The sequence below is a fragment of the Chiloscyllium punctatum genome, chromosome 36, assembly GCF_047496795.1.
Source record: "Chiloscyllium punctatum isolate Juve2018m chromosome 36, sChiPun1.3, whole genome shotgun sequence".
In the NCBI taxonomy this organism is placed as follows: domain Eukaryota; kingdom Metazoa; phylum Chordata; class Chondrichthyes; order Orectolobiformes; family Hemiscylliidae; genus Chiloscyllium; species Chiloscyllium punctatum.
Genome location: NC_092774.1, coordinates 32,126,095 through 32,153,643, shown reverse-complemented (window position 1 = coordinate 32,153,643; position 27,549 = coordinate 32,126,095). Strand labels below are relative to the sequence as shown.

Here is a 27,549-nt window from a genome sequence, read left to right as displayed (position 1 = left end):
GAATCTTACAGGGGCAGAAAAGCAAAAACGTCAGGACTGACATCACTGAAGTTTGGATAACTCCACCTGAAAGTTAATATCTTTCACAACAACATTGGGATATTGCCGAGAGTGAGCTGGTCTGATTTTGGGAAGCAACACAAGTGTAAATTCAGGTTGAACTTGCAATACAGCTTCTTGAGAAAAAACCAAACATGAAATGGTTAACATCCCCAGGAAGTGGGAGTGGAATGAGATATTAAGGCATTTACACTGACACCAGAGAGAGACTGAACATACAGACGTGGCAAATGTCTAGTGGAAAGCCAGAGTCATAGAGATATACAGCATAGAAACAGTCCCCTTGGTCCAACATGCCCATTCCGACCAGATATCCCAAATTAATATCGCCCTGTTTGCCAGCACCTGGCCTCTATTCCTCTGTACCCTTCCAATTCATATACCCATCCAGATGCCTTTTAAATGCTGTAATTGTACCAGCCTCCACCACTTCCTCTGGTAGCTCATTCATTGCAAGCACCACCCTCTGAATGAAAAAGATGCCCGAGGTCCCTTTTAAATCTGCACCCACAGCCCTCACCCTGAACCTGTTACCCTCTAGCTCTGGACTCCGCCATCCCAAGGAAAAGGCCTTGTTTATTGACCCTATCCATGCCTCATGATTTTATAAACGTCTATAAGGTCACCTCAGCCTCCGACGCGCAAGGGGAAACAGTCCCAGTCTGTTTGGCCTCTCGCTATCACTCAAACCCCCTGGCTACATCATTGTAAATCTTTTCTGAACCCTTTCAAGCTTCACAACATCCTTCCAATAGGAGAGAGACCCGAATTGCACACAATCTCCCAAAAATTGCAATGGTTCTGTTGGCCAATGGCAATTTAATTCCAAAATGTTAATTCTTTCACGAGAAGGGAATAATCGTCAATGTAGCTGTGAGAGGTCCCTTGCAGAAGAGTGCAGAACTGAGTGAGAACTTTCCATTACGACGGAGAGCAACAGAATTGATACTGAGACTGGGGACTTAAATCTAAAGCAAGGAAATTACAGACACAAACAGGCTGCAACAAATGAGGGCACATTATTGAAAGAAATGACAAACATTTAGATAGCACCTGGAGCAACTGCAATAGTTGTTCCATCCTGTCTGAAAAAGAAAACACAAAAGGTGGCCCAGCCACCGCGAACAAGGGATATTATGGACAGGACGGGATCCAAAGAAGTGGCATACAAATTAGCTTTTAAAAAAAGCAGCTAATCTGAAGACTGGGAGCAGTTCAGGTTTCAACAAAAGGATTGATTAAAAGGGGAAAATTGGGTATGTGAAGAGGGGGGAAAAAGGATTGGTGAAAACAATTACAATTAGAAACAGGCAAAGTTCTCATGTAGAACAAAGACGTGTGTGTGTTGTAATAATGTTTTGAAGAACTGCCTATTTCCCCACTGCGACTGGATTGATGAATCTCCAGTGCCGACAGGGAATGGAATCCCTTCCCACGGTCCCCACATTTCCACGACTTCTCTGCAGTTCTAGTGTCCTTTTGGCTCCCTGTTCTGATGAACAAGTGAAACTGTGATCACAGTCAGGAAATATGTACAGTTACTCCCTGCTGCGAATAGTGTAATGTTTCTTCAGTCTGTGTAACTGGTGACAGCTCCTTCCCACAGTCAGCTCACAGGGATACACTCTCTCTAAACAAGGGGAAAAGATCTCCAAAAGTTGAGCAGCCAGACAAAATGCAAAAGCAATAAAATGTCGAGCCACAGGGAAAAATATTGTGGTGATAACCTTTTTTCCCCGTTGGTATTTGGACACTTAAAATTCGTCAGTAACACCAGCAGTATTTACGGAGCGTGCTGCGCATGTTTGCCGGTGTCAGCAAAACACTAGGAATCCTCTTCGCTGGCGGCAAATAAAGGGTGCGTGGCGTTCTCTTGATTGATCAATAGAAAGCACTGGTAACCGGAAGGAGACAGGTGTTTTTGCCAATCAGAGCCACCCCATTGTCTGAATGCGGAAGTTGAACCATGAGCTGCTCTTCCTGCTCCTCTTTCTGAAAGAAGATTGAGCTTCACCCAAACTGCAAATTCTTTCCTCTGTCGAAGATCTGTGAGTACGGCACTCTCTTTTCTCGACCCCTTTTCAATTTTTTTTTCATTCTGGGGTTCAATTGTTGACTTGCAGCAACTGAAAGGAAAGGGAGTGAATCCGGGAGCGGACAGACTCTGGAAAGGTTGGCCCAGGTCTGTGTCGCAATTGGCAAAATAGACAGACAGGAGGCTGGAAGAACACAGCAAGCCAGGCAGCATCAGGAGGTGGAGAAGTCGACATTTCAGGTGTAACCGTTCCCCAAGTTTACGCTCGGTCTCCCTGATGTAGAGAAGACCGCAGTTGGCATACACATGGCAAATGCAGTACCATAATGTGAAGTTACAGCCTTTGCTAATAAAAAGCAGAAAAGAGGTGTATTGTTGAAATGGTGATGTATTCGGGATGTGGAGAAAATGAGAACTGCAGATGCTGGAGATCAGAGTCAAAGTGTGGCACCGGGAAAGCACAGTAGGTCAGGCAGCATCCAAGGAGCAGGGGAATCGAAGTTTTGGGCAGGAGCCCTTCATCAGGAATGATGTGTGGATGTACAAGGGGCATCAGCATCCTTTTGCACCAGTCAATGCCAGTTGTCAGACAGGTGTAGCAAGCAATCAGCAAAGCAAGTGGTATATTAGCAAGAGGAACCAAAAGAGAAAATGCTGGAAAAGGGTCAGTTCGACTCGAAATGTCAGCTCTTTTCTCTCCTTACAGATGCTGCCAGACCTGCTGAGATTTTCCAGCATTTTCTCTTTTTGGTTTCAGATTCCAGCATTTGCAGTAATTTGCTTTCATATTAGCAAGAGAAATTGAGTTCAGAAGTGGGGATGTCTTCCTGCAATTAGGGGGTCATTGAATATATTGAAGGCTGAGTTCATCTGATTTTTGAACAACAAAGATTTTTCACGCAAAGGGTGGTGCATGTGTGGACCGAACTGCCAAAGAAAGAGGTGGACCATAAGACATAGGAGTGGAAGTAAGGCCATTTGGCCCATCGAGTCCACTCTGCCATTCAATCATGGCTGATGGGCATTTCAACTCCACTTACCCGCATTCTCCCAGTAGCCCTTAATTCCTTGTGACATCAAGAAATTATCAATCTCTGCCTTGAAGACATTTAGCGTCCCGGTCTCCACTGCACTCCGCAGCAATGAATTCGACAGGCCCACCACTCTCTGGCTGAAGAAATGTCTCTGCATTTCTGTTCTGAATTTACCTCCTCTAATTCTAAGGCTGTGTCCACGGGTCCTAGTCTCCTCGCCTAATGGAAACAATTTCCTAGCGTCCACCCTTTCCAAGCCATGTATTATCTAATAAGGTTCTATTAGATCTCCCCTTAATCTTCTAAAGTCCAATGAATACAATCCCAGGATCCTCAGCCGTTCCTCGTATGTTAGACCTACCATTCCAGGGATTATCCGTGTGAATCTCTGCTGGACACGCTCCAGTGCCGATATGTCCTTCCTGAGGTGTAGGGACCAAAACTGGACACAGTACTCCAAATGTATCCAGAGCTTTATAAAGTCTCAGAAGCACAACGGTGCTTTTATATTCCAACCCTCTTGAGATAAATGACAACACTGCATTCACTTTCTTCATCACGGACTCAACCTGCAAGTTTACCTTTAGAGAATCCTCGACTAGCACTCCCAGATCCCTTTGTACTTTGGCTTTATGAATTTTCTCACCGTTTAGAAAGTAGTCCATGCTTGTATTCTTTTTTTCCAAACTGCAACACCTCGCATTTGCTCACATTGAACTTCATCAGCCATTTCCTGGACCACTCTCCCAAACGGTCTAGATCCTTCTGCAGCCTCCCCACTTCCTCAGTACTACCTGCCTGTCCACCTAACTTCGTATCATCGGCAAACTTCGCTAGAGTTCCCCCAGTCCCTTCATCCAGATCATTAATATATAACGTGAACAGCTGCAGCCCCAACACTGAACCCTGCGGGACACCGCTTGTCACCGGCTGCCATTCCGAAAAAGAACCTTTTATCCCAACTCTCTGCCTTCTGTCAGACAGCCAATCCTCAATCCATACCAGTAGCTCACCTCGAACACTATGGGCCCTCACCTTACTCAGCACCCTCCCGTGTGGCACCTTATCAAAGGCCTTTTGGAAGTCTAGATAGACCACATCCACTGGGTTTCCCTGGTCTAACCTACTTGTCACCTCTTCAAAGAATACCAACAGGTTTGTCAGGCACGACCTCCCCTTACTAAATCCATGTTGACTTGTTCTAATCTGACCCTGCTCTTCCAAGAATTTAGAAACCTCATCCTTAATGATGGATTCTAGAATTTTACCAACAACCGAGGTTAGGCTAATTGGTCTATAATTTTCCATCTTTTGTCTTGATCCTTTCTTGAACAAGGGGGTTACAACAGCGATCTTCCAATCATCTGGGACTTTCCCTGACTCCAGTGACTTTTGAAAGATCTCAACCAATGCCTCCGCTATTTCCTCAGCCACCTCCCTCAGATATCTAGGATGTATCCCATCGGGGGTCAGGAGATTTATCAATTTTAAGACCTTTTAACTTTTCTAGCGCTAGGTGGAGGCTGGTACAATGACAACATTTAAAAGCCATCTGGATGGGTATTTGAATAGGAAGGGTTAAGAGGGATACAAGTCAAATGCTGGCAAATGGGACTAGATGAATTTATGATGTCTGGTTGGCACGGACGAGTTGGGCCAAAGGGTCTGTTTCTGTGCTGTATGACTTCAATCGACTTAAGTGAAAGCAGAATTGTGGTTGTGAAGACTGGAGTTGCAGAGCAGCTTTCAAAAATGTTTTGCCCTTACTCAGAGCAGAAGATGTTACAATGAAGTCCTTCATTTGTGAGACAGCAACTGAGTGAGTGAGTACATCTGGCATTTGGTGGAAAGTGGTAATTCATAAAACCCTACCCTATCCAGTCATTTATTGCTGATGGACGAGGCCAAGACAGAGGTTGAATCGGCTGGGGCTGTTTTCCCTGGAGTGTTAGAGGCTGAGGGGTGATCTTACAGAGGCTTATAAAATCATGAAGAGCATGGATAGAATAAATGGACCAAGTCTTTCCCTTGGGGAAGGGGAGTCTAGAACTAGAGGGCTGAGAGGGGAAAATAAAGAGGAGACCTAAGAGGCAACGTTTTCACTCAGTGGGTGGTATGTGTATGGAATGAGATGCCAGAGGAGGTGGTGGAAGATCATACAATTGAAACATTTAAAAGGCACCTGGAAAGAGTTTGGAGTGATATGGGCAAGGTGCTGGCAGGTGGGACTAGATTGGGTTGGAATATCTGATCAGCATGGACGGGTTGGACCGAAGGGTCTGTTTCCATGCTATGACTCTAAATGCACAACGTGCTGGCAGTCAACGCAGGCAGCCAATACATGTAATATTTTGTAAATTCCACTTTGCAAATCGAAGCGGGCTGACTTAAGATTGGGATACAGACAGACTTTGGCCTCACTCCTTTCATGCATTGTCTGAGCTGAGATGTTACCTTTTCTTATAAAACCTTAAGTTATCTCGAGAATGAGCCTGACAGGAAGTTCTGGGATTTGCACATTAATGATACCTGCAACCCATTGTAAAAGATGAAAGACTTAACGATCCAGCTTTTTTCAACATATTATCTCAGTGGCAGGACACTGTAATGTTTTCCATAAATTCTGTGCTTTATGATCTTGTACTCCACAACCAACTGAATAAGACACAGCACTGTGAAAGCAAGTGCTTCGAAATAAATCTGTTGAACTGTAACCTGGCATTGTGTGATTTGTAACTTTGTCCAGGTTAGGGTGTATTCACCATGTTAAATTACCCATAGTGTTCAGTTTTGGACTGGTTTGGGTGGATTGGCTGTGTTCTATTATCCATATCGTCGAGGGATGTGCAAGTTAGGGTGGATTGGCCATGCTAAATTACCCACAGTTCTCAGGACTGTTCAGATTAGGGTGAATTAATCAGGAATAAATGTGGAGCAATAGGTGTAGGGGGAGAGAGAAAATGCATGAGGAGGCAGAGGGTGGGAAGAGGGACTGGCCAGAGGTGGGGAGGGTAGGGGGAAGACAGCAAGAGAGAGATAGCGCCTGGAGTGGATCCAGGGAGGGAGCAGACTCTGCAAACTCAGGTTTGTGTCTGAATTACCCAGATGAGGAAGGATAGATTGGGATGGGGCAGGGGTTGAAATCTTTTCTGTTTTTATTTTTAAAATGCTCCTGAGTCCCACAAATAAATGCAACCAGTACAAGTACAGCACATGCAATACTCCTCTTGTAGCTCCACTCCAGATTTGCATCTTCTGTTCCTCCTCCACCTTGGCTCCAGCACACTCTGCTTCCTTCCCTCACCCCCATGGATAGTAAAGAAGGCATTGAGCACCATTGCCTTCACTGCTCACATCATTGAGTATCGGAGTTCGGATATCATGTTGAGGTTGTACATGATGTTGGTGAGGCCACTTTCTGGGTACTGTGTATAGTTCTGGTGGCTCTTTAATAATAAGAATACTATTAGAGAGGGTTCCGTAAAGATTTATCAGAATGTTGCCAGGACTCGAGGGTTTGAGTTACAAGGAAAGGTTGGGAATGTCTTCATTGGAGTGTAGGGGTGTCCTTACTAAGATTTATAAAATCATGGAGAGTGGAAGTAAGGTGAATAGCAAAGAGCTCTTCCTTAAGACATAGGAGTGGAAGTAAGGCCATAAGTCCACTCCACCATTTAATCATGGTTGACGGGCATTTCAACTCCACTTACCCACACTCTCCCCAAAGCTCTTAATTCCTTGCGATACCAAGAATTTATCAATCTCTGCCTTGAAGACATTTAATGTCCCGGTCTCCACTGGACTCCATGGCAATGAATTCCACAGGCCCACCACTCACTGGCTGAAGAAATGTCTCGTCACTTCCATTCTAAATTGACTCCCTGTAATTATCAGGCTATGCCCATGGGTCCTAGTCTCCCTGCCTAATGGAAAAAACTTACCAGCGTCCACCCTTTCTTAGCCATGCACTATCCTGTAAGTTTCTAATAGATCTCCCCTCAACCTTCTCAGCTCTAATGAATATAATTCTAGGATCCTCAGCCGTTCAGCCGAATCTCTGCTGGACATGCTCCAGTGCCACTATGTCCTTCCTCAGGTGTGTAGCCCAAAATTGGACGCAGTATTCTAAATGGGGCCTAACCAGAGCTTTATAAAGTCTCAGTAGCGCACACCGCTGCTTTTACATTCCAACCCTCTTGAGACAAATGACAACGTTACATTGCTTTCTTAACCACGGACTCAACCTGCAAGTCAACCTTTAGAGAATCATGGACTAGCAGTCTCAGATCCTTTTGTACTTTGGCTTTATGAATTTTCTCACTGTTTAGAAAATAGTCCATGCCTGTATTCTTTTTTCCAAAGTACAAGACCTCACATTTTGTTACATTGAATTTCATCAGCCATTTCCTGGACCACACTCCTAAACTGTCCAAATCTTTCTGCGGCCTCCACAGCTCCTCAGAACTACCTGCCTGTCTGCCTAACTTTGTATCATCAGTGAACTTCGCGGGAATGCCCCCAATCCCTTTATCCAGATCATTAACATATAAACTGAACAGCTGCAGCCCCAAAACTGAGCCCTGCGTGACACCACTTGTCACCGGCTCCCATTCCAAAAAAATAATCTTTTATCCCAACTCTCTGCCTTCTGTCAGGCAGCCAATCCTCAATCCATGCCAGTAGCTCACCTCTAACACCATGGGGCCTCACCTTACTCAGCAGCCTCCGATGAGGCACCTTACCAAATCTGGATGACATCCACTGGGTTTCCCAAGTCTAACCTACTTTTTAACTCTTCAAAGAACTCTAACAAGTTTGTCAGGCATGACCTCCCCTTACTAAATCCATGCTGACCTATTTTAATCCAACCATGCACTTCCAAGAATTTAGAAATCTCATCCTTTACGATGGATTCTAGAATTTTACGTACAACTGAGATTAGGCTAATCAGCGTATAATTTTCTATCTTTTGTCTTGATCCTTTCTTGAACAAAGAACTTATGACAGTGATTTTCCAATCATCTGGGACTTTCCCTTACTCCAGTGATTTTTGAAAGATTACAACCAATGCCTCTGCTAATTCTTCATCCACCTCCCTCAGAACGCTAGCATGTAGCCATCAAAACCAGGAGATTTCTCAATCTTTAGACCTTTTAGCTTTTCTAGCACTTTCTCCTTTGTAATGGCTACCATACTCAACTCTGTCCCTTAACTCTCCTTAATTGTTAGGATATTACTCATGTCTTCCACTGTGAAGACTGACACAAAGTATTTATTAAGTTCTTCAGCTATTTCCTTATCGCCCATCACTAGCCTTCCTGCATCAATTCGGAGCAGCCCAATTTCTACTTTTGCATCTTGTTTGTTTCTTACGTATTGCAAAAAATTTTAATATCATTTCTAACATTACAGGTTCGCTTACCTTTCATATTTGATCCTCTCCTTCCTTTGTTATCTTCTGTTTGTTTTTGTAGTCTTCCCAAGCATATGATTTCCCAGTGCTCTTGGCCACATTGTAGGTTCTCTTTTTTTGTTGTTGATACGTTTCCTGACTTCCCTTGTAATTACCTTTAACTGTACTACCATTCTATCCAATTTTGCTTTCTCTTTTTCAAACTGCACACTGAACTCTACCATATTATAATCGCTGCCGCCTAAGTGTTCCTTTGCTTTAAGATTTTTTATAAAGTCTGGCTCATTACATAGCACTAAGAATTTGGGTGGCACAGTGGTTAGCACTGCTGCCTCACAGTGCCAGAGACCCGGGTTCAATTCCCGCCTCAGGCGACTGTCTGTGTGGAGTTTGCACGTTCTCCCCGTGTCTGCGTGGGTTTCCTCCGGGTGCTCCGGTTTCCTCCCACACTCCAAAGATGTGCAGGTCAGGTGAATTGGCTGTGCTAAATTGCCCGTAGTGTTAGGTAAGGGGTAGATGTAGATGTAGGGGTATGGGTGGGTTACGCTTCGGCGGGGCGGTGTGGACTTGTTGGGCCGAAGGGCCTGTTCCACACGGTAAGTAATCTAATCTAATTGAAATATGCTCAGTTAGGCCACAGTTGAGGACAGTGTAAGGGACAAATGGCCTGGTCTTGTGAAATTGGTTCTGGCTCTGTAGAAATAAAACCATTGAGTTGTATAGCACAAAAACAACCCTTCAGTATGTGTTGACTAGATAGCCTAAATTAAACTAGTCCCATTTGCCAGCGCTTTGTCCATATACCTATCCAGATGTCTTTTAAATGTTGCATTTGTACCAGCTTCCACCATTTTCTCTGGCAGCTCATTCAGTTCACACACCACCATATACGTGAAAAAGTTGCCCCTTGGGACCCTTTTAAATTTTTCCCCTCTCACCCTAAACCTGTGCCCTCTAGTTTGGGATTTCCCCTCCCCCCTCGGAAGAGAAAAGCAAAGGGAATGAGATGTGCAACACCTGAAAAAGAAATTGTGGCTCCCGCCATTTTTACCCCAAACTGCCAATTGGACACAAGATCTGCCCGTAACAACTAGCGCCGACCACCATTGGTCAGGTGGAGTAAGGTGCGTTCTGATTGGAGGGAGCGCGGATGACGCGCGTCACTGAAGGAGGAGACGGAAAGAAGAAGAAAAACAAAGATGGCGGCGCGAGGCTGCGGTTTGTTCATCGACTCAGCGGGCGGTTTCTGACGGAGGGAGGGGGGCAGACAGGCATCGTTTACCTCAGAAAATACCTTTAAAATACATTTCAAATTAAAGCCGGAACTTTTCAAACAAAAGTTGTGAAGAAAAGGAGACAGTCCCCGGTGGTGGGGGGTTTATTGTTTATTTTTGTATAATTTCCGGGGCCCGGGAAGGGGGAGGTGACGGTTACCGGGTGAACGAGAAAACAAATTAAAAATGTCGGCGGTGGAGGAGAGAGAGCCGGCGCCCGCGGCGGGAGGTGGAGGAGCGGCGGCGGCGGCGGCGGGGGGTAAAGTCCGGCGCGGATCACAAGCTGGAGGAGAGGCTGCACTCGGTGCTGTGCTGGACCGTGTGACTGGAGCTACCCGCGGCTTCACTCTACCAGGTACCGGGCTGGGCTGAGGGGGAACCCGGGGGATAAGGCGGATCACCATTAACCTGGAGCCGCAATCACTCCCATTCCTAAAACAAACATAATTTATATTAGAATCACCATCTAATTCTCCATACACCTTCTATAATCCATGTAGGAGGGCAGGCTGTACCATCTGACTGAACTGTTCCGATATTCAATTGTGTATAATGTATAGATACCTTTTCAAATAAAATATACAATGTTATTTAACACATTGGATATGAAATACTGTCATCATGGGATTTGCAGCACTTCACAGAGCGCTGTAGAAGGTCACAGGCAATATTGTGTACGAGAGCCTGTGTAAACCTCTATGGTTATGTTTTATTATTGTGAATTGAGGTAATCGCACGTAAAATGGGTAGGATTGTGTGTGTGTGTATGTAGGTATGTTATTTAGATCCTGGGGTTTTGTCTTGTCCAGTGATGATTTGGCTGTGGAGGGAGGGGAATGGGCAGACTAATAAATCTTTCAACGAAATCCAGCATTTTGTTGAAGACCTTCATTTCTTTGCAATTGTCACCTTCCAAAGAATCAACCTACCCAGTATTTAAATGGACATGTGCATATGTATAGTTGTGTCTGAATGATGAAAATCTTTTTTAAAAAAAAATCCTTTTGTATATTTCCTGTTCTCCATGCATAGCAAATTGGACGTGTTTGGTTTTTTTTCTTGCAAGTGCTGTGAAAAGTAGTCTGATCATGTAAAAGTCGACCCTAGTTCTTCATAGACAACAGACCAATGTTTGTGAGACAGTGTGATGGCCGTCATGTTCCACTCCAGCTTTGCAGTCTGTCGGTTGTTCGGCTCTGTTCCCGTCTTCCAGTCCGTTCTCTGTATGTTCCACTCAGTTTTCAGAATTACCATAATTGATTTTTTTTTGCTTTATTCATCAGTTGAGCTTCTGCTTATGATACGGTGTGAATCTTGACAGGCATGAATTTCAGCCCCTCAAGTAGTATCCAAGTAACAGTCGACCCCCTAAATTTAACCTTAAAAAGTAGTCAAAAAATTGACTATTACTTGAGTATATACGATATAAATGAATTAATGTTCATTGCTTCTTCGCTTTATGTTATTTTGCCTTATGAAAGGTTTCATAGGAACGCTCCACTTTTGGATAGTGGGGAAAACCTGGATCAGTACAATACAGCAGTCACAAGACCTTCTTATTTGGTTTAGGCACCCCCATCAAGCCTGTGCCAATTTTTAATTCTCACTTGGACCTGTTATTTATTGCCCATATATGGTTTCTATCCTTTAGTTCATCTCGCGTTCATGTGTCTATCAAGATACACCTTAAACATTGCTAAGGTGCCTCCTTCCACCACCCATTACCCCTCTGTGTGAAAAACCTTCCCCTCCACTTCTTCTGAAGACTGCCCTCCTCTTGCCTTGAACCTGTGCCCTTTTGTAGTTGATCTTTTCACACTGGGGAATAAAAAAAATCTGAGTAACATAGAATCCCTAGTGTGGAAAAGACCATTTGGCGCAACATGTGCACACTGACCCTCTGAAGAGTAACCGACACAGACTTATTCACCTACTCCTATTACACAATATTAGCCCTTGACTAATGCACCCTCTCCCAGAGCATCCACACCCTTCTGATAGTGTGGTGACCAGAACTGCATACAATATCCCTAATGTGGTTGAAATAAATAGCTGTAACGTAACTTGCCAACTTTTACACCCAGGAAAGGCAAGCATGCTGTGTGCCTTCTTGACCACCATACCCACCTCTGTTTCCACTTTCAGGGATCTATATGCCCAGATCCCTCTGCATGTCAGTGCTCCTAGGAGTTCTGTCATTTATTGTACAGTTCTTGTACTTCTTTCTCCCTTGTGTCTGTATCCAGCTTCCCCTTAATTCTTCTTCCCTCTTCATCTCTTTGCCCATTCATCACGCCTCCACACATGAGCATATCACAAGACCATAGGAGCTGAAATTAGGCCATTCGCCCCATTGAGTCTACTCCACCATTCAATCGTGGCTGTTAACTTTCCCTAGCCCATTCGTCCCGGAACCCTTGATACTCAAGCACATTTCTGTCTCCATCTTAAATATGCTCAATGATCTGGCCTCCACAGCCTTCTGTTGCTGTGAATTCCATAGATACACCACTCTCTGGCTGAAGACGTTTTGCCTTATCTCCCAACTAAAGGGTCTTCCTTTTCCTCTAAGGCTGTACCCTCTGGTCCTAGTTTCTCCTAACAATGGAAACATCTTCCCAACATCCACTCTGTCCAGGCCGTTCAATATCCTGTAGGTTTCAATTGCAACCCCCCTCATCCTTCTAAACTCCATATAGTCCCAGAGTCCTCAAATGTCCCTCATATGTTAAATGTTTCATTCCAGGGACCATTCTCGTGAACCTCCTCTGAACACCCTCCTGGGCCAAAACATCCTTGCTAAATAGGAGGCCCAAAACTGCACAATGCTCCAAATGTGGCCTGACCAGAGCCTTTTATAGTCTCAGAAGTACATCCCTGCTTTTGTATTCAAGTCCTGTCAAAATAAATGCCATCGTTGCATTTGCCTTCCTAACTACTGACTCAACCTGCAAGTTTACTTTGAGAAAATCCTGATCTTGAACTCCCAAGTCTCTTTGCACTTCGGATTTCTGAATTTTCTTCCCATAATCCTTGTGTTCCAACAGTGACTGTCTGGTGTCAGGGCAGCATCAGTGATTTCCTGACATGTGGATTGTATTTGGGGATACCAAGGAATGTCAGGAACTGCGAGTATCTCAGGAGCAATCGTTATTCCTGGGGGAGGCAGAGAGGAATGTGGTGTGGTCCTGTAAACTCCAGAACTTTGATAACTTCATGAGTAAGCAATAACTCCTTCTGGACCAAGAAACGAAAGGGCCAATGAGAAACTGCTACAAGGGAGTTAACAAATAACATACATTAACTATCGCTGGGAAGAATGAGCTGTTCCTTTGGACAGATGAAATAATGGTGTTTAATAACTGTGTGATAAAAGGACAATTAATTCTGCTTGTAGAAGAAAGGCCTTGGCGTAAAGGGCATTCAAGGAGCAGGAAAATCGACGTTTCGGGCAAAAGCACTTCATCAGGAATCCTGTATTCCTGATGAAGGGCTTTTGCCCGAAACATCGATTTTCCTGCTGCTTGAATGCTGTCTGAACTGCTGTGCTTTTCCAGCACCACTCTAATCTAGACTCTGGTTTCCAGCATCTGCAGTCATTGTTTTTACCTTGGCGTAAAGGGGTTAATTGCAGGACAGGCTGTTTCAAACAGGTGGAAAACCCTCAAGGATAAGAAGGTAAGCTACAGACCTGAGGTCTCCAGCAGGGTGGAGAGATGGTGGTTAGAATCTAAAGAAACATTACACCAGAAATCTGAAAGTTACAGAACTCCACCAGAATTCAACTCCAGAACGTTTCAGCTGTAGTGCTTGGAAGAACAACACTGCATCCACTTCCAGAGTTGGGAACTGTTGGTAGAAACAATGTTAAATTCTGCCATCATTTGGGTGATAACCAAGATTTGGGGTGTGTGTGTGTTGGGGGGGGGGGTGATGGTGGTGAGGGTGAACTTGCTTACGTGAAGGGTTGATACCTACAATAAAGTGTAAATCATGGTTCAACAGTTGGTTGTCTGTGCAGTTTCTGAGTCAGTATTCAAATTAAAGCGATTCACCCACAACCAGAATGGGAGGTTGGGATTAACAATGACTCCTTTGCATTCAGCAGGACGGCACGTCAATACTGTTACAGCGAATGCTGAACCTCCTCCCCTCTCTGAGATCTCAAAACAAAACACCAAAAGAGGAGTGCGTTGCCCTATAATCTATACAAAATTAGTGTGAAAAGTGGTGTCATCTGCTCTAGTCTTAAAAACAAAAATAAATCCCTGACACTTTAAAATCAACAAAAAGCAATTTACATATCCAACTTGAATGGTAAACAACTGAACTAAACTATTAACAAACCGAATAAATCCCTTCGAACTACTGACGATTCTGGCATAAAACAGGATTTTTGTCATATGCTGTTCCAATAAATACAAGACCCACTAATACCACAAGAAATAGAATTTAGTCTCTCAGATTACAGCCTGGTTACGTCTTCCAGAATATTCTAAGCATCATTCTATTGAATCTTTTGTCAGGAATTCCTGCTCTTCTGGTTTTCTTGTAAATGATGCTGTCTCATTCACAGATGACTGTCAGAGCTGATGTCTCGCTCTAGTGCTGAGGACTCTTAGCTCTAGCAATAGGGAGTTAGCTCTGGGGCTCTGTTCAACTGTCCCCTTCTTTTATACCCTTGATGCCATATTGAGTTTTTACAATGGTTTTGACAACAGAGGACCAATCCTATCAGATTTAAATTTAGTAGGTATTGGTAGCCAAAGGACCTGACTTGAATTGATTGGCTAAATTGAAAAGTCATTATCTTGGCCTGTTAACTGTCAACCTTGTGATAGAAATGTTTCTGTTTGTGTGCTCTCTGTTGTGATGATGTTACTCCTTTAAGAAGATTATGTCGTCTTGATTTTTTTTCCCAAGAGGGGTTGTAAAAGGCAGAGGGTCCAATTTAACTGGGCTAAGGGACTTCACTAATGGCCAACAGATATTGGCAAAGGCAACAATTGGAAAAAGGTTTGAGATTTTTTTTTCTGAAACACTCTACAGCGAAACAATCTGTAGCGAAACAGTCTGTAAGGTCACCCCTCAGCCTCTGACCCTCCAGGGAAAATAGCACTAGTCTATTTCAGCCTCTTGCAACAGCTCCAACCCTGGCAGTATCTTTGTAAATCTTTTCAGTGTCCTTTCATGTTTCACAACTTGTTACAAACACGTCGACTAAATTCAGAGAAGCCTCTCTCAATTACAGCTGTAAATGGAGAAAGTGTGTTTAATAATGAGTCATGAATAAAGGCTGTATTAATATTTTATTGTGAAGTTTTACTCCTACATCTCCAAACAGAGCATACACACCTGGTCAGAAGCAGCCTATGGGATTTAAGACACTATTGGCTGTTTTCCAATGAGGACTGACTTTGCACAGAAACCATAAACATTTTAAATGAATGGAGTACCATTTGTTTTAAGGTCAGGTAAACTTAAGAGGCACTGCATTGGCTTAGAAATGAGATCCTTGACACACACACAGCTGAAATTATCAATGCACCATTATTAACAAATTGGAATTAAGGCTGGGATGTTTTTCCCGCTGGAGCAGAGGAGGATGAGAGGCGAAGTTTATAAAACCGTGAGGGTTATAGATAGGGTTAAGGATTGTTGCCTCTTACCTAGGATGGGGGAATTACAAGACTGGGGACACATTTGTACGGTGAGAGGGGAGAGATTGAAAAAATATGTGGGGCAAAAATTTTAGAGAGTGGTTTGTGTATGGAATGAGCTGCCAGTGGAAGTGGTTGAGGGAGATACATTAACAACAATTAAAAGGCATTTGGTCAAATACATGGAGAGGAGAGGTTTAGAAGGATAGTGGCCAAGTGCAGGGAAATGGGGTTACTGTTGATGGATGTTTTGGTCAGCATGAACCAGTTTGGGCCGATGGGCCTGTCTCCGTGCTGTAACACTGACTCGTGTCTCTTTGTCGCTCCAACAGTTTTGAGTTTTCAGATGAGCACCTCACTTAATCGCACTGTATAAAATCCGATCTCATTAGTCAACTCTGATTTGGAAGTGCTGGTGTTGGATTGGGCTGGACAAGGTCAGAAGTCACACGGCACCAGGTTAGAGTCCAACAGGTTTATTTGAACTCACGAGATTTCAGAGCACTGCTCCTTTGTCGGTGAAGTGATGAAGCAGCAGCATTGAAGAAGGAGCAATGCTCCTAAAGCTTGTAATTTCAAATAAACCTGTTGGTCTGTAAGCTGGTGTTGTGTGACTTCTGATGCCTTCAGCTGTGGGTTTGTGTCGAACTTAATGGGATATTTTGTCCAACACGCATTTTTAAACAGTATCACTTGGAGGGATTCATTTGAAACCTTTCAAGAGGTGAGTTCAACAAGACTGAACTATTCAAAGTTACTTGGACTCCATTTTAAAATTTACATCAGGACCGGTAGACATAGAGATATACAGCATGGAAACAGACCCTTTGGTCCAACTCATCGATGCTGACAAGACATCCTAAATTAATTTTGTCCCATTTGTCAGTACTTGGCCCATATCCGTCTTAACCCTTCCTGTTCATGTCCGAAACCAGATGCCTTCTAAGTGGTATAATTGTACCAGCCTCCACTTTCTCTGGAAACTCATTCCATACACGCACTACCCTCTGCATGAAAACATTACCCCTTACGTCCCTTTTAAATCTCTCACCCAGCCAAATAGCCTCTCCCTGCAGCTCAAACCCTCCGACCCCCGGCAACATCCTGGTAAATTGTTTCTGATACAGAAGTCAATGTTTTGGGAAGAACCCTTCTTCAGTCCTGAAGGAGGGTTAATACCCGAAATGCTAACTTCACCTCCTAACGCTACCTGGGTTGCTGCGTTTACTTGGAGAAAGTGAGGACTGCAGATGCTGAAGATCACAGTCGAGAGTCTGGTGCTGGAAAAGCACAGCAGATTAAGCAGCGTCCGAAGAGCAGGAGAATCAATGTTTCAGGCATCATTGCTGAGGAAGGACTTATGCCCAAAACGTCGATGCTCCTGCGCCTCAGATGCTGCCAGACCTGCTGTGATTTTCCAGCACCACACTCTTGACCAGTCTCCATTTACCCCTGACTAACGCACCACATTACACATCCCTGAACACTATGGACAATTGAGCTAGGCTAACTCACCCTAACTTGTACATCTTTGTATAGTGGGAGCAAAACTGGAACACCCGGAGGAAACCCATGCAGACACGGGAGAATCAAACAGTAGAATCAAACCCGGGTCCATGGCTCTATGAGGCAGCTGTGCTAAGCACTGAGCCACTATGTCACCCCGAGCCACTTTAGGATTGCACTTGGGGGTGCGAGGCGGTGTGCAGTCCAGAAAATTGTTTTAAAAGCCCAACAATGTTCCCACTGCACCCATTGTCAGAGTGGGGCACAAGGTTTAGTCCACAGTAGCGTCACTGGCGGTATCCGATTGTTGGGAGCACTGGTGTCCCCGCTGGTGTCTTCACAAGTTGCTGGAAAATGTGAACCTCTTGCCGCACTCAGGGCAGCTGAATGGCCTCTCCCCTGTATGGACCTGCCAGTGGGTCAGCAGAGCAGAAGAATTGCTGAAGCCCTTCCTGCACTCAGGGCAATAGAACGGCTACACTCCCGTGTGGACCCGCTGGTGGGTCAGTAGGTGGGAAGAGCGGTTAAAGCGTTTCTCACACTCTGGGCAGGAGAACGGCTTCTCCCCGGTGTGGACCCGCTGGTGCCTCAGCAGGTGGGAGGAATTGCTGAAAGCCTTCCCGCACTCGGGACAGCTGAAGGGCCTCTCCCCCGTGTGGACCCGCTGGTGGGTCACGAGGTTGGAGGAGACCGCAAAGCCCTTCCCGCACACTGAGCAGGAGAATGGCTTCTCCCCGGTGTGGACTCGCCGGTGGGTTAGCAGTTGGGAGGGCTGGGTAAAGTCCTTCCCACACTCAGGGCAGGCAAATGGCCTCTCCCCAGTGTGGACCCGCTGGTGTGTCAGCAGGGAGGAGGAACTGCTGAAGCCCTTCCCACATTCAGGGCAGGGGAACGGCTTCTTGCCTGTGTGGACCCACTGGTGCCTCAGCAGGGCAGAGGAATCGCTAAAGGCCTTCCCGCACTCGGGGCAACTGAATGGCCTCTCCCCCGTGTGGACCCGCTGGTGCTTCAGTAAGTCAGAGGATTTGCCGAAGGCCTTCCCACAATCAGAGCAGGGGAAGGGCCTCTCCCCGGTGTGGACACGCTGGTGCGCCAGCAAGTGGGAGGAGTGGGTGAAGCTGTTCCTGCACTCAGGGCAGGTGAATGGTCTCTCCCCAGTGTGGACCCGGCGGTGGTCCAGCAGGTGGGAAGAGCGGATAAATCCCTTCCCACACTCTGGGCAGGAAAACGGCCTCTCCCTGGTGTGACTGCGCTGATGAATTTCCAGGGCAGATGGGACACTGAAGCCTTTCCTGCAGTCACCACACTGCCACGGTTTCTCCATGGGGCAAGATTCCTCTGGTTTCTCCACGGCCAAAGCTTCAGCTGCACACAAATGCATGCACAACCCCTCCCTGCCGTGAATTCCTCTTTCCAGGCTGTATAATTGTTACAGACTGCACACTTAATGCGCTGCCACAGTTGCGTCTCTCATCCAGCTCCACTGATGCTGAAAGCTTACTGAAACAGAAACCAAAGAGTTTTGCTCCTTCTCATAGAATCAAAATCGAAGATCGTTAGAGTCCCAATGGATTGATTGACTGTCTGTCATTGACGTGAAAATGAGGACTGCAGACGCTGGAGAGTCAGTCAAAATGTGTGGTGCTGGAAATACACAGCAGGTCAGGCAGCATCCAAGGAGCAGGAGAGTTCCTGTTTCGGGCATAAGCCCTTCGTCTGTTGAATTTGAAACTTCAGTCTTCAGATCTTCAAATGCACTTAAAAAAAAGATTATGAAAGTCATCACTGTCAGTCAGGGCAGAAATTCAGAACAAGCAATTCTACTTTATGCGGAACATTCTTTTCTTTTGTAATTCCATGAAATTGAAAGCACCATTACCCTGCTCCGATTGCTCTACATTTACACCTGATTAATGCATCTAACCTACACATCCTGGACACTATGGACAATTTAACATGGCTAATTCACCCAAACCTGCACATCTTTGGATAGTGAGAAGAAACAGATGCACTGGAAGAAATCCACCACAAACACCAGTTGGAGAATGTGCAATATCCACACAGACAACGGCCCCGAGGCTGGAATTGTACCTGGGGCCCTGATGCCGTGAGGCAGCAGCACTAACCACTGAGACACCGTACCTTCCTTTTCCAGTCCCGCCACCAAGTCACTCAGCTTGAGCTCAAGCAAAGCACTACATTTAATTTTCACTTCACACTCACTGAACTTCCGGCCTGTCCTCACTTCCCCTATGGAAATGCAAAAAGCTGGGGGGTTGCCACATAGAATCCCTACAGTGCAGAATGAGGCCATTTGGCCCAACAAGTACATAACAACACTCCGAAGAGTAACCCACCCACACCCATTTCCCTACTCCTATCACTCTCTCCATTTACCTCCGACTAATATACCTAACGCACACATCCCCGAATACTATGGGGCAATTTAGCATGGCCAATTCACCCAAACCTGAAAATCTTTGGACTGTGGAAGCAAACCGGAGCACCTGGATGAAACTCATACAGCTACGGGGTGAACAATGTTCAAACTCCACACAGTCAGTCACCTAAAGCTGGAGTCAAATCCTTGTCCCTGGTGCTGTGAGGCAGCAGTGCTAACCACTGAGCCATGTGCTGCCCATGTGTGCTGAAAGAGATGCAACGTGGAGCTTTATTGACTGTACCGCACAGTGGATTGTTGAGTAAGGTCGAGTCTCGAAGGATCTGGAAAGAGGTAGCCAACATTTAGGAGTGCATTGCGACAGATGCTGGAATCCGTCCTGAAAACAACAAATGCTGGAGATCACAGCTGGTCAGGCAGCGTCCACATAGAGAGAGGAAGCTAACATTTCAGGTCTTCTTAGAGATTTATAAAATCTTGCTGGATACAGAGAAGATCAATGTCAGGAGTCATTTCCCTGGAATGAGGGATTTCAAGACTAGCAGACATATTTTTAAGGTGAGAACAGAAAGATTTAAAAACAAAATAAGGGGCAACATTTTCACACAGAGTGCTTCATGTGTGGAATGAATTTCCAGAGGAAGTGGTAGATGCGCTTACAGTCACAACATTTAAATGACATTTGGAATAGTACATGAATAAGAAATGTTCAGAGGGATATTGGGCCAAGCACATGTAGGTGGGACTAGTTTAGTTTGGGATTATGGTCGACATGGACTGGTTCGACCGAAGGATCTGTTTCCGTGCTGTGTGACTCTGACTGGATACAGTGGATGTGGGGAAGATGTTTCCACCAGTAGGAGAAACGAGGACCAGAGGACACAGGCTCAGGGTGAAGGAATGCCCTTCAGAACTGAGATGAGGAGGAATTCCTTCAGGCAGAGGATGGTGAATCTGTGGATCTCAACGCTGCAGAGGGCATTTAAGAAAGGGATAGATAGGTCTTTGATAAGTAAGGGGATCAAGGGTTACGAGGAGAAGGCAACAGAATGGGATTGAGAAACATACCGGCCATGATCGACTGGTGGAGCAGACTCAGTGGGGCAAATGGCCTTATTCTGCTCCTGTATATTGTAGTCTTAAAACTGAGCAGATTACTGAGGTGGTTTTCATGAACAATTTCAGAGTCCTGAAGTAACATCGTAGAGGTGTACAGAATGAAAACAGACCCTTTAGTCCAACTCGTCCATGCCGACCAGTTATCCTAACCTAATCTTGTCCCATTTGCCAGGACTTGGCCACTATCGCTCTAAACCTTTCCTATTCATATACCCATCCAGATGCCTTTTCAATGCAGTAATTGTACCATCCTCCATCACTTACTCTGACATTCATCCCATACATGCACCACCCTCTACATGAAACACTTGTCCCTGAGGTCCCTTTTAAAATCTTTCCCCTCTCACTCTAAACCAATGCCCTCTAGTTCTGACTCCACAACCCAGGGAAAAGACCTTGTCTGTTTATAAAATCATGAGGATTATGGATAGAATAAACGTGTGGAAGATCACCGCGCCCCCGCCCCGCGCCACAAAAGTCTCTAATGCTCTCGAAAACAGCCCGAGTCTATTCTGCCTCTCCAGCTAAAATCCTTCAAACACGGCAACATCCTTGTAAATCTTTTCTGAACCCTTTCAAGTTTCACAGCATCTTCCTGATAGGAAGGAGACCAGAATTGCACACAATATTCCGAAAGTGGCCGAACCAGTGTCCTATACAGCTGCAACGTTACCTCTCAACTTTACTACCCAAATGCCTTCCTCACTGTTCTATCTACCTGCGACTCTACTGTCAAGGAGCTATGAACCTGCACTCCAAGGTCTCTTTGATCAGCAACACTCCCTTGGACCTTACCTGATTGGCTTTTCCAAAATGTAGTACCACACATTTATCTAAATTAAACTCCATCTGCCATTCCTTAGCCCATTGGCCCATCGGATCAAGATCCCGTTGTGATCGGAGGTAACCTTATTTGCTGTCCACTACACCTCCAATTTTGGTGTCATCTGCAAACTTACTAACTATACCTCTTATGCTCACATCCAAATCATTCATATAAATGACGAAAAGTAATGGAACCAGCACCAATCCTTGTGGTCACAGACACTGGTCACAGGCCTCCAGTCTGAAAATCAACCCTTCACCACCACCCTCTGTCTTCTACCTTCAATCCAGATCTGTATCCAAATGGCTAGTTCTCCCTGTATTTCTCGAAAGCTAACCTTGCTAACCAATCTCTCATGAGGAACCTTGTTGAATGCCTTTCTGAAGTCCATGGAGATCATGTCTACTGCTCTGCCCTTGTCAATCCCTTGTTACTTAAAAAAATTCAATCAAGTTCGTGAGACATGATTTCTCACGCACAAAGCCATGCTGACTATCCCGAATTAGTCCTTGCCTTTCCAAATACATGTAAATCCTGTCCCTCAGGATTACCTCCAACAAGTTGCCCACCGGCAATGTCAGGCTCATTGGTTGATAGTTCTATGGCTTTTCCTTGCAATCTTTCTTAAATACTGGTACCACGTTAGACAACCTCCAGTCTTTCATCACCTCACGTGTGACTATCAATGGTACAAATACCTCAGCAAGGGACCCAACAATCACTTCTCTAGCTTCTCACAGAGTTCTAGGGTACAACTGATCAGGTTCTGGGGATTTATCCACTTGCATGCATTTCAAGATATGCAGCACCACCTCCTTTGTAGTACAGACATTTTTACATTTTTCGAGATATCATCATCTGTTTTCACACATTCTATTTCTTCTCTGTTCCTTCTCTACAGTAAACACTGATGCAAAATACTTATTTATTATCTCCCCCAATTCCTGCAGTTCCACACATAGGCTGTCTTGCTGATCTTTGAGGGGCCCTGTTCTCTCCCTAGTTACCCTTTTCTCCTTAATGTATTTATACAAACCCTTTGGATTCTCCTTAACTCTACTTGTCAAAGCTATCTCATGGTCCCTTTTTGCCCTCCTGAGTTTACTCTTAAGTATACTCCAACTGCCTTTGTACTGTCAGGATTCACTCGGTCTCTCCTGTCTATACTTGTCATATGCTTCCTTCTTTTTCTGAACCAAAAGCTCAATTCCTCTCGTCATTCAGCATTCACTACACCTACCAGCCTCCCCTTTCACCCTAGGTTCTAGATTAGAGTGGTGCTGGAAAAACACAGTTCAGGCAGCATCCGAGGAGCAAGAAAATTGATGTTTTGGGCAAAAGCCCTTCATCTAATCTAGAATCTGGTTTCCAGCATCTGCAGTCCTTGTTTTTACCTAGTTTTTACCTAGTTTTTCCCCTTTCAACCTCACAGGAATATACTGTCTCTGGACTCTCAGTTTCTTATTTTTGAAGGTTTCCCATTTTCTCGCCATCCCTTTACCTGCGAACATCTGCTCCCAGTTAGCTTTTGGAAGATCTTGCCTAATACCAAGTTAGCCATCCTCCAATTTAGAGCTGGTCTCTACTTTATCATCACTCTTTTATAGCTCATAGAATTATGGTCACTGGCCCCAAAGTGCTCCTCCACTGACAGCTGAGTCACTTGCCCTGCCTTATTTCCCAAGAGCAGGTCACGTTTTGCACCTTCACTAGTCAGAACATCCACTTACTGAATCAGAAAATTTTCTTGTACACATTTAAATTCCTCTTCATCGAAACCCTTAACACTACGGCAGTCCCAGTCTATGTTTCGAAAGTTAAAATCCCTGACCATAACCACCGCATTTTTATTACAGATAACTGAAATCTCCTTACAAAATTTGTTTCTCAATTTACCTCTGACTATTAGGGAGTCTGTAATAAAGGGGAGAAAGCTGGAGAATGGGGTTGAGAAACTTATCAGCCATGATTGAATGGTGGAGCAGACCCAGTGGACTGATTGGCCTAATTTCTGCTCCTGTGTCCTATAGGCTCTTGCTGTTCTGCACACAGTGAGAGAAACTTGGGAGCAGGAGTAGGCCATTTGGTCTTTCAAGCCTGCACCAGCATTCAACAGATCATGACTGGATATTAATCTACCTACAGCTAGATGGATAAACTGGGAATCTTTTTCACCGGAGCTTAGGATATTGAGAGATGACCTTACAGAGGATTATAAAATCACGAAGGATAGAGATGTCCTTTCGCTCAGATGTGAGCTTCAAGATTAGGGAGCAAATTTTTAAGGTGAGTGGAGAAAGATTTTAAAAAGACATCAGAAGCACCCTTTTTTAAGAGTGGTTTGTGTGTGGAATGAATGTCCAGACAAAGTCCAGAGGTCAGATCAGTTTTCCTTCGTGTGAATCCAAGGAAAGTGATGGGATCAGACGGAGGACCAGGCCGTGCACTCAGAGCATGTGCAGATCAACTGGCAGAGGTCATCTCGCACATCTTCAACCTCTTCCTGCAGCAGGCCATTGTCCCTGTCTGTTTCAAGAGGGCCAACATCATCCCTGTGCCTCAGAAGACTCATGCAGCATGTCTCAATGACTACCGCCCAGTTACCCTAACTTCGGTGGTCATGAATTGCTTTGAATTTGCCTATCAGCAAATTGGGATCCATGTCAGATGCCATATCATTTGCCCTTTCCTCCTCCCTAGAACATCTTGACACCAAGAACAGGTACTTAATCCTACTTGACTACAGTTCAGTCTTCAACACTATTATCCCCTCGAGACTGATTACTAAACTTCGTGATCTTGGACGAAGCCCCACTCTCTGCAACTCGATCCTCAGTTTCCTGACCCACAGGCCAAAACCACGAAACTCGTTATTGACTTTTGGCGGGATGTTACTCATGTCCCCATACACATTAACAGCACAGAGGTGGAATGAGAGGAGAGTGTTAAGCTCCTGGGAGTGGTCATCCACAACAAGCTGTCTTGGATGTATCACTACCTGGTATGGCAACTGTACCATTCAAGATTGGAGACAGTTTCAGAGAGTGGTGAACTCAGCCCGGACAATCACAAAGGCCAACCTCCCATCTATAGAATCCATCTACCAGGCTTGCTGTCAAGGGAAGCCGCCAGCATTCTTAAAGATCCATCCCACTCTGGTAATGTTTGTCTACAATCTCTACCATCGGGAAGAAGGTACAGAAGCCTGAACACACGCACCAGCCAATTTTCTAACAGTTTCTACCCTATTGTTAGAATACTGAATGGACTCTCAAACTCTCAGGACTTGCCTGAACCTGTGTTTTTGTTTTTGCCACTGTTTACCTATTATTTACTATGCCACTTAACTATGTGATCTGCCTTTTTGATCACAAGACAATGCTTTTCACTGTGCCTCAGTACATGTGACAATAAATAAATTCAATTCAGTTCAAGTGGTGGATGTAGTCCAGTTAAAAGGGTGAAAAAGCATTTGGATCAGCAAATGAGTAGGAATGGTTCAGAGGGATATGGGCCAAACACTGGCAGGTGCAACTAGTTGAGTTTGAGAACATAGTCAGCATGGACTAGATGGTCAGAACAGTCTGTTTCTGCACTGACTGACTGTCTAACTGTTCTATACTGGTCTTAAACCCATTTTCTTGCCTCCCCCGAGAACCATCCACTTCCTTGTTGTCGAAAATTCAAATGAACTCAGCCTTGAATATATTCAATGACACCCCCCCAAACTGCAGGAAGACATCGCCACCTCTGAACTCAATTCCTCTTGCTAATGTACCACTTGCCTTGCTCATTGCTTGCTGATATAGAAGGACGCTGAGGCCTGTTTGTATAGCAACACATCATTCCTGATGAAGGGCTCGTGCCTGAAATGTCGAATCTCCTGCTTCTCAGATGCTGCCTGAAACTGCTGTGCTTTTCCAGCCCTACACTTTTCGACTCCAGCATATGCAGTCCTCACTTTCTTCACATCCCAATATATCACTATTTAAGGAATGCGTCTCCTTTCTGCTTTTTTGTAAAACAGCAAATGCGATAACTTCACATTGTGCTACTACATTTGCCATGTGTTTGCAAACTGAGACACAATCTTGGACTAACTTTTCCAGAGTCTCTCCCCTCGCCGGGATTCACTCCCTTTCCTTTCAATTACTGCAAAACAAAAATTGAACCCCAGAATGAAAACAAATGGAAAAGGGAGTGAGAAAAGAAAGTGCCGTACTCACAGATGTCGGACAGAGGAAGGAAGTTGCAGTCTGGCGTAAAGCTCAATCTTTATTCAGAGAGGAACAACAGCAGTAGCAACTTCAGAAGCTCATGATCAAACTTCCGTATTCAGACAATAGCGGGGCTCTGATTGACAAAAGAACCAGGCTCCTTCCGCTCATCCCGAGCTCCCCATTGGTCCATCAAAAGAAGGTCGCGGTCCGTAATTGTGGACAGCGTGAAGCATGCGCAGTTCTTGTAAACACCGCTGAACATGCGCAATACCTACTGACACCGAGGAGTATGCGCAGTGTGGTCTGTGGCTGGTGTTGCTGACAAGATTTTGTACCCGAATGTCAAATGTCAACAGGAGTTTAAAAAAAAGGTGAAGCCAATTTTTTTTACCTGTAGCTCGACATTTTATTGCGTTTGCATTTTGTGTGACTCCTCAACTTTTCAATGTCTTTTCCCCAGGGTAGGGGAATCCCAAGCGAGAGGGCATAGGTTTCCATTTACAGGGAAAATATTTAAAAGGGACCTCACAGTCAGAAAAAAAACAGTTTGAAAGTTAATTCCCCCTCTTATGCCCTGAACAAGATAGATTGTTCACAGCCTATTAATCATGAGTAGCAATGATGTTGTGAAACTTAGAAGGGTTCAAAAACAATTTATAAATAAGTTGCGAAGGTTGGAGGGGTTCAGCTGCAGGAACTGTTTTTCATACAGCGTTGGATGCTGAGGGTTTATAAAACCTTATAGAGATTTATAAAATCATGAGGGGCATTGATATGTTAAATATACAAGGTCTTTTCGCTGGGTGGGAGAGTCCAGAACGAAAATTTTGGGTGAGAGGGGAAAGATATAAAAAGGACCTAAGGGGCAAATTTTTCACGCAAAGGGTGTTGCATGTATTGAATTAGCTGCCAGAAGAAGTGGTGGAGGCTGGTACAATTACAAAATTTAAAATACACTTAGATGGGTATATGTGCCAAGATTAATTTAGGATACCTGGTCAGCATGGACCGACGGGTTTGTTTCCATACTGTTCAACTCTATGGTTCTATTTCTGTATAATCAGAATCAATTTCACAAAACTAGGAATAGACCATCCACAACTTACACCCTGTCCTCAGCTGTGAACTAACTGGACATATTTGAATGCAAGTTTCAGAAAGATGTCTGCAGCTTTTCTATAAAGTTGAACATGCTTTCATGATATTTCTGAATATATCATTTTAGCTATTCTCAATTTTAAAGATCTGTCATTTCTCGTGAAGCTGTGTCTACCAGGTCGAGTCACCAACATCCATTCTCTTTCTCTCTTCCTAGAAGGGTTTGATACAGCGATCGAAGAGGGTTTGAGGTATCCTCAAGGACAGGGAGTGGGTGGAAGAGAAGGAGAGAGAATGGACGGAGGGGCAGAGTGCCAGGGGTGAGAGAGATAATTGACAGGGGGACAGAGGGTGGGGAAATGAGAAAGATTGGGGGGAAATGAAAAAGATGGGTCGTTCAGTTGCCCTATGCGCAGGAAGGCCTTTAGCAATTCCTCTGCCCTGCTGAGGCACCAGTCTATCCACACCGGGGAGAAGCCGTTCTCCTGCCCCGAATGTGGGAAGGTCATTACCTGCTCCTCCACAGTGCTGAATCACCAGCTGGACCACACGGGGGTGTTGGGCGGGGGGGGGGGGGAAGGGGGGGAGGCCATTCTGCTGCCCTAATTGCGGGATGGTCTTCAGCAATTCCTCCGCCCTACTGAAGATCCAATGTGTCCACACCAGCTGGACCGAGTGTGGGAAGAGGTTCATGTTTTCCTACAACTTGCAGAAGCACCAGCGGGGGCACAAGCGCTCCCAGCAATCAGATCCTACCATTGATGCTGCCTTCGGTCACCTCCCAGGACTGAACCTCCTGCCATTTCTGATTGTGGGGACCGATGGTGAGGGAAAGAGAAAGACTGTTGGGCAGAGGTGGGGAGGAAGAGAATGCAGGGCAGAGGGTTGAGAGAGAATGGAAGG

The 27,549-nt window shown here is 45.0% G+C and overlaps 2 protein-coding genes across 2 annotated transcripts in view; one reads left to right on the top strand and one right to left on the bottom strand.

The window, feature by feature from the left end:
- Positions 1-27,549, top strand: part of LOC140460057 (uncharacterized) — a 71,699-nt gene that overhangs the window by 10,567 nt on the left and 33,583 nt on the right. Inside the window, exon 3 of the mRNA XM_072554463.1 lies at positions 10,018-10,171. Within this exon, the coding sequence (XP_072410564.1) occupies positions 10,018-10,171 (154 nt within the window). The remainder of the gene's footprint in view (positions 1-10,017; positions 10,172-27,549) is intronic.
- Positions 15,117-25,717, bottom strand: LOC140460340 (uncharacterized). Its single transcript, XM_072554822.1, has 2 exons — positions 25,555-25,717; positions 15,117-18,739 (listed from the first exon to the last, which is right to left on the bottom strand). The coding sequence occupies exon 2, from the start codon at positions 18,361-18,363 to the stop codon at positions 17,458-17,460; it is 906 nt and encodes a 301-aa protein (XP_072410923.1). The 5' UTR covers positions 18,364-18,739; positions 25,555-25,717; the 3' UTR covers positions 15,117-17,457.

Bases quoted from the DNA above. Each gene is read 5' to 3' on its own strand.
- LOC140460340 (XM_072554822.1), bottom strand. From the start codon at position 18,363: ATGCATTTGTGTGCAGCTGAAGCTTTGGCCGTGGAGAAACCAGAGGAA.